We start from the raw sequence: 7500 nt of genomic DNA on the forward strand, positions 1-7500 counted from the left end.
AGAGAGAGAGAAGGAGAGAGAGGAGAGAGAGAGAGAGAGAGAGAGAGAGAAGGAGAGAGAGAGAAGGAGAGAGAGAGGGAGAGAGAGAGTTATGTCTAAGGTATAATGGGCTTTTCTGGGCAGAGGGATGGAAGGTAATACTTCACTCTGTGCAGGAGAATAGCCTGAATGTATTCCACTTCTGTCACCAACCCAATCACATAAAATGTACGTTTCTACAATCTACAGATATAGTGTACGATCTCAACGTACATTTGAAACAAAAAGGCGGTCAATTAAAAAAAAACTCACTGCCTTTTAACGTTAAACGCAAATAAAACAACTGTAACAACTTTGGTTATGCTTAGGCAAGTAACACAACTTGGTTAAGGTTAGAACTGAGCTGAACAGGCACGTGAGATTTCTTGCGCCGGAAGTGAGTTCCCCATTCATTTCTCCATAGACATTTTGAAAAATCCTTTATATAACCAGTTTTAAGGCTGGAACAAAGGCAACCCGTGACCTACTGAATCGTGAGTGACCATAAAACATTTTTCAGTTGGAGCAACAAAAAAAAATATATATATTTTTTTTTACTGTATAAGATATATGAACATTCAAAAAGTTATTTTATTTCTATTCATCTAGTTTAGTACTATGGTGTTTTTCTGTAATGTACTGCATTTTTTCCATATTTTTTTTTAAGTTAAATGTTTTGTGGTCACTCACGATTCAGTATAGGTCACGGGCTGGCTTTGTTCCAGTTTCAAAACTCGTTCTATAAGGATTTTTCAAAATGTCTATGGAGAAATGAATGGGGAACTCACTTCCGGGGCAGGAAACGTCACGGAAAGTCACGTGACTGTTGAGCTCTATAATGGTTTGGGTTAGGCTTAATTTTTTTTTTTTTTTTTTTTTATGTGACTCAGACTTTGGAAATGCTGTGACCATGACTGGGACTCGAACACACGGCTCTCCGGTATGAAAGGCAAGTGTTTACACCCTCCATTCACCCTGGCCACCGCGCTATTTCAAAAGCAAACTCTATGACGTACGTACTGTATCTAGAAACATGATATGATAACGTATTTTCAGTTCAGAAACGTGATATTCTAGATATCCATGGATTGCAGAAACGTACAATGCTAGCATTTTATTCTGGCGAGCAGGCTGCCTTCACAGATACACACTTTGACACATACTTTACACTGACACAGCGTTCATTCACCAGTGATGCACATGGTCATTGGAAGGCCCATCCAGTCATCTACAGTATGTGCAAAGACAAATGATGAGTAGACTGAACCTGTGTTGTAGAAGAAGGAGTCTACAAAGGTGCAGTTGTTGAAGAAGGACCCCACCGAGGAGACATCTTCAAAGAAACAGTTGATGAACGAGGAGTCGATAAAGGTGACCGCCTTGAATTTCATACTGAGGAACCTGGGAGAGCAGAGGGGAGGAGAAGACAGGAGTGGGGAGAGGAGAGAGGGAGGAGGAGAGGGGAGAAGAGAGAAGGCATCAGAGGAAAGGAGAAGAGGCGAGGAGAGGAGAGGAGGGGAGAGGGAGGAGAGGAGAGGAGAGAGGGAGGAGGGGAGAGAGGGAGGAGAGGAGAGGAGAAGAGGGGAGGAAAGGAGAGGAGGGGAGAAGGAAGGAGAGGAGAGAGGGAGAAGAGAGAAGGGATGAGAGGAAGGAGAAGAGGGGAGGAAAGGAGAGGAGGGGAGAAGGAAGGAGAGGAGAGAGGGAGAAGAGAGAAGGGATGAGAGGGAGGAGAGGAGAGGAGAGAGGGAGGAGAGGGGAGAAGAGGAGAGGAGAGGAGAGAGGGAGGAGGGAGGAGGAGAGGGGAGAAGAGAGAAGGGATGAGAGGAAGGAGAAGAGGGGAGGAGAGGGGGGAGAAGGGAGAAGAGGAGAGAGGGAGGAGAGGAGAGAGGGATGAGGAGAGGACGGGAGAAGGGAGGAGAGGAGAAGACAGGAGAGGAAAAGAGTGAATGAAAGATCAAAAGAAACAACCCAACACCCCAGGCTCAAACAGGACTGGCAATGCCAAAACAGATTTCTAGCAACAGGTAGTGAGTAAGCTACTTAGTAAAGATGTAGGCTATGTGTTACTCTATCATTGAATGTGCCGAGTCACCGTTTGGCATTTTGGCATTTGCACCCCATTAGGGATGTTACGATTCACTGATCGCTGCACCCTCATCACAGTCCCATTGTTGGCAAAGCATCGAGGTGCACATCACATGGGTCTCAGTGATGGAGGTGCACATCCCAAACCGACACATACACACACACCCACACTATATAACTTCTCTGGATGACACATACACACCCACACTAAATAACTTCTCTGGATGACACATACACACCCACACTAAATAACTTCTCTGGATGACTTTAGACACATACACACCCACACTAAATAACTTCTCTGGATGACTTTAGACACATACACACCCACACTAAATAACTTCTCTGGATGACTTTAGACACATACACACCCACACTAAATAACTTCTCTGGATGACTTTAGATCTCTTTGCAATGGAACACATGCTGTTGAATTGTGTTGCCTTGTAAGCCAACCAACCAATGGGTTCTGACATAAAGAAAGATTGGCAGTGCACCAGCATGCTCCTCCTCCTCCTCCTCCTCCTCCTCCTCCTCCTCCTCCTCCTCCTCCTCCTCCATCATGTGTCGTACGACAGGGCTTCCCCGGCTCTTATTGATCGGTGCAAGTGTGCCGCTGTTGCTGCTGATATTGGCTTTCATTGAATAAATGTGCGCTCTGATCTTCAGCAGGGACAGAGGAGAACAGAAACAGCATATTGATGTGTCTGTACTCTGGCCCTTGTGTAAGTGAGAATCGTGTGTGTGTGTGTGGGTGTGTGTGAGAGAGAGAGAGAGGGGGTGGGGAGAGAGAGAGAGCAAGCGAAAGAGAGCCAAAGAGAGAGAACGAGATAAGCCTTTTCATTTCCTGGTGCTGGGGGAGATAAAGGAAGCAGCATTAATATGAGCGGCACTGGTGTCTTGTTTACGGGGCAGCAAGCTCGGGCTTGGACAGATGAAGCCAATGCGGAAGGGATAAAAGCTGTAGTTCCCCCGAATGGACTAGTGTCCTCTAGTAAAAAAAAAAATTTTATTTTATTTTTTATTTTTTTTGCAGGCCAGGCCAGGCCACTCACTGAACAGCAGGCCAGGCGCCGCCTACTGGTTTACTAGTGGTTTTATTACTTTATTCAGGTTTAAAGTGGGTGCATCTCATTGTAAAATTGGACTTGGCCCAAATTGGGCTTCAAACGGCCCAAATTGGGCTTCAAACAGCCCAAATCTGGCTTTAAACGACCCAAATCTGGCTTCAAACGGCCCAAATTGGGCTTCAAACGGCCCAAATTGAGCTTCAAACGCCCCAAATTTTTCGCCGGGGCCCATCGGACGCCGGCACGCGCGTCGGCCCGTATCGGCCTGGCCTGCTTGGTATCTAATGCCCGGCCTGAATTATGATCCCAGTCCGCCCCTGGTGCCTGTCGCTTTGTGTAGCTAGCTGGGAAGGATAATTGGGGCTGGACTTGTCACACCTGTCGTTTTGGAAGACTCCGTTTCTGTGGATCTGGTTCTCCAGGGTGAAGTTGAAGGTGAAGTCTTCGATGCGTTCGTTGTTGTGGAGCTTCACTCTGGAGGCGTACTCGTCGGCCTGGAGGTGCTTGATGACATCAGGGAACCACACAGACAGCCCATAGTACCTGGACACAGCAACAGCCTCTACAGTAAGTGCTTCATACCAGTGCTTTTACAAAGTGGGGTCCGGGGACCCCCAGGGGTCCTTGAGGGGGTTCCAGGGGGTCCCCAGCAAAAAGGATAATCATTTATTTTCACTAGAATTCCAAACAGTAAGTAAGTAACACAATGACAGAATGGGTTTCATACACTCTCTGTAACGAAAGATCTAAAAGTTTGACGGCCCTCCCCTGGCCCTGTCTTGCAGGAGTCCTGATGATGGGGTCGTTAGGCTGATTGGGTGCACCTGGGCCCAATCAAACTCGGCTGAAATATTGTCTTAGTAACTGAATTTTGCATCGACTTTATTAACCCTACTGATATAGTCTGCAAAACAGGTAAGTAGACTTTCAGTGGTGTGTGTGTGTGTGTGTGTGTGTGTGTGTGTGTGTGTGTGTGTGTGTGTGTGTGTGTGTGTGTGTGTGTAGCCTCACTAACCTGTGTCTCCACGTGTGTATGTGACAGATAAAAAGGCATCTGCTTATGGTGTAATTGCCTGTGCTGATTGTCTCCAGAGGACAGTAAGGCAAGGTCTCTCTCTCTCTCTCTCTCTCTCTCTCTCTCTCTCTCCTGTCTCTCTATTCACCTTATTCTTTGTCCATACAAGGACGCTTCTGCATGACGTCATTTCGTAATCGTCTTTCCGGTTTTAGACATGGAAGTAGATTAAGCCTACCGTAGTCATTTTTAGACTTGCCAAAAAGATGTTTTCAAGCAAAAAAAAAAAAAACTGTTTTAAAGTTTTAATATGTTTCGGGTGAGAACGTAACATATATGTGACCAGTTTATCAGAATAAGCCTATTTGGAAATCTTTAACGAGCAGCGAGGACCGGGAGCGCTGGCTGTGCTGACACCGGTCGGACTAGCTATCTGTCAAACCCTACTGTAGTTAGGCTACTGGCAGTTAGAAAACACTGTCGACGTGCATTTGTAACTAACGTTAAATGCCGACCGGGTACAGCCATCGGCTCCTCGCGGCAGTAATGTAATAAAGACCAGTGAGGGACTGGACTACACTAAAACTAAAACCTACAGACAAGACTGGACCTGGACTGCTGCCGCTGCTGCTCAACACGCATGTGTGTTTCAACAATGGGGAGTCAGTCAGTCAGTCAGTCAGTCAGTCAGTCAGTCCCTGAGACATTTCCCTGACACTTTCTTAATAAAAAAAAACACGTGACAAGAATCTAAGACAGGACAAAAAACAGGCAAAAAAGAGAAAAAAAGACAAAAAAAACATGACAAGACAAAAAAGAAAAGACACAACACCACTGTAAAAGTAGAATAGATTAGAATAGAATAGAATACAATTGATTGAATTATACGAGTTTACCTTTCTCTCTTATGATTTTAAGAAGCGAAGGCTGAAAATATCTGACATGTAATTCCTTAAAGCAGCCAGCAGAAGCAGCATCAGCACCAGATGGCTCCTTCACTGATGTAGGTTCTCTCTTTCCAATTTGCCCTGTCAGCATTCATCAAGGGGCTGTAACTGACAGAGCCTTAAGCAGATCACACTGTGCTGAAGCTGGGAAGGCCTTAAGCAGATCACACTGTGCTGAAGCTGGGAAGGCCTTAAGCAGATCACACTGTGCTGAAGCTGGGAAGCAGCAGTGACTCAGCCAACTATCACAGACACCAATAATAGCATCACTTCACACGAGGGGGGTTGTACCATAACAACATAGGCCATTTTCACCCGAAACGTTTTGAGGTGGTAAAGCAGGAAGTAAAGCTGCGTTCACACCGACCTATCAACGTTTTTTGCTGGCATCGAGCGTATATTCGCCCGGGAGAAAAATCGCTGGGCGTCCGAGCGACAGAGACAGAGCGATAGGGAGAAAATTCGCTCGTCGCCCGAGATGAAATATCCCAACTCGAGCGAAAGTACGCTGGCATCAGTCGCTCGCGGTTCAACGCTGATTGGCTGCCGTGTGAGAGTGAGTCAAGGATCCCGCTGGCTTGGAACAAACCGCTGGTTTATTGTGTGGCAACAAACCGCATTGACAGCTGATTGACAGGCTGACAGCTGACATGAAGTGAAGTCTGTACTACCGGTATAGAGCATTAGGAGCACGCTGCTAGGCTTAGCTTGTAAACAACTACGGTGGCCCGTAGTGGACAAATATCACGACATTGCGTAACATTATAGCCACCAGATGTCCGTCAATTATTGTGCCTGTTGATGAGCGATTTAAACACAGCGACAGAGCGATTCCAAAGGGTTGCATCGAGCGACAGAGAGAAAAATAAATATCTCGGTGTGAACACAGCTTAAAGGAGGTGCAACCAATGAAGGGCCGTCCGCTCGACAGCGGAAACCCTGAAATATCGGCGGTCTGTCCCAGAGTCATATTAGTCGTGAGACTAATATGACTCTGGGTTCCCAGATTGATTTAACCCTAACCCAAACCATAACCTTAACCTTAACCAAGTTGTTTTAGGTGCCTAAACGTAACGCTTACGGTCTCATAAAGGTGGCGTCGAAAAATAACAAGAAAGGGTAAAAATGTGACGCCAAGGGTCATGGCTCGTGACAAAGGGACAGAATTTGGCAGCCTGAGAGGTGAGAAGGTGTTGAGAAGACTGTGGCTTACCCAAAAGACAGAGTGAACCAGACTGCAGCCAGCTTCACTGTGTTGTCTCTCACTGGGTAGTCGAAGCATCTCAGAAAAGTCAGCCAGATCTATGAAGGGGGGGGGGAGGGTGAGAGAGATTGGGGGGGAGAGAGATATTTGCATAATGACAATCTGAAGTAGCAAAAAGAAAGCTTTGATAACAATGTGACAGCCCTTTGAATTGAGCCTAAATCAAAGCAAGCAACATACTCCTCTGAGCTCAGACTTCATCCTGAAGAGGGCCTTGGCGGCCGGGTTGGCCGACTCGTTCTGCATCTCCACCAGCTCATCCAGCTGTTTGGGGATTTTTATCCTGTTCACCTGCGGGGGGAGACACTGAGCTGTCACCCGCTGATCTGTCACACAGCAGATACGGGCAGGGTGAGAGAGTGCAGAGGCAGCGTGGTACTCACAGTGAAGACTCTCTCCGGCTCTCCCCGGGCGCGCATGTTGGTGTCGTGGATGTGTTTGAGCACCATCCAGGCCTCGTCATGCTTACCCATCTAGAGAGGGGCACAGGTGAGCTATGCATAAGATGCACACGCATGCAGGCACACCAGGGCTTCCCCCATCACCCTCCTGTGCTCTGACTCCATGTCCCATCACCCTCCTGTGGTCTGACTCCATGTCCCATCACCCTCCTGTGGTCTGACTCCATGTCCCATCACCCTCCTGTGGTCTGACTCCATGTCCCATCACCCTCCTGTGGTCTGACTCCATGTCCCATCACCCTCCTGTGGTCTGACTCCATGTCCCACCACCCTCCTGTGGTCTGACTCCATGTCCCACCACCCTCCCTGTGGTCTGACTCCATGTCCCATCACCCTCCTGTGCTCTGACTACATGTCCCACCACCCTCCTGTGGTCTGACTACATGTCCCATCACCCTCCTGTGCTCTGACTACATGTCCCATCACCCTCCTGTGGTCTGACTACATGTCCCATCACCCTCCTGTGGTCTGACTACATGTCCCATCACCCTCCTGTGCTCTGACTACATGTCCCATCACCCTCCTGTGGTCTGACTACATGTCCCACCACCCTCCTGTGGTCTGACTACATGTCCCACCACCCTCCTGTGGTCTGACTCCATGTCCCACCACCCTCCTGTGCTCTGACTACATGTCCCAT

The 7500-nt window shown here is 47.7% G+C and overlaps 1 protein-coding gene across 1 annotated transcript in view; it reads right to left on the minus strand.

Annotated features, from left to right (window-relative positions):
• The window catches only part of LOC310780923 (synaptic vesicle glycoprotein 2C-like), a gene marked incomplete at both ends in the record, with an annotated part of 86363 nt that overhangs the window by 6396 nt on the left and 72467 nt on the right, over nt 1–7500 (minus strand). The window contains 5 exons of the mRNA XM_083641444.1: nt 1286–1419; nt 3552–3716; nt 6349–6437; nt 6580–6690; nt 6783–6872. Of these exons, the coding sequence (XP_083497570.1) occupies nt 1286–1419; nt 3552–3716; nt 6349–6437; nt 6580–6690; nt 6783–6872 (589 nt within the window). The remainder of the gene's footprint in view (nt 1–1285; nt 1420–3551; nt 3717–6348; nt 6438–6579; nt 6691–6782; nt 6873–7500) is intronic.

The sequence above is a fragment of the Poromitra crassiceps genome (assembly GCF_964638095.1).
Source record: "Poromitra crassiceps genome assembly, chromosome: 8".
Classification (NCBI taxonomy): Eukaryota; Metazoa; Chordata; class Actinopteri; order Beryciformes; family Melamphaidae; genus Poromitra; species Poromitra crassiceps.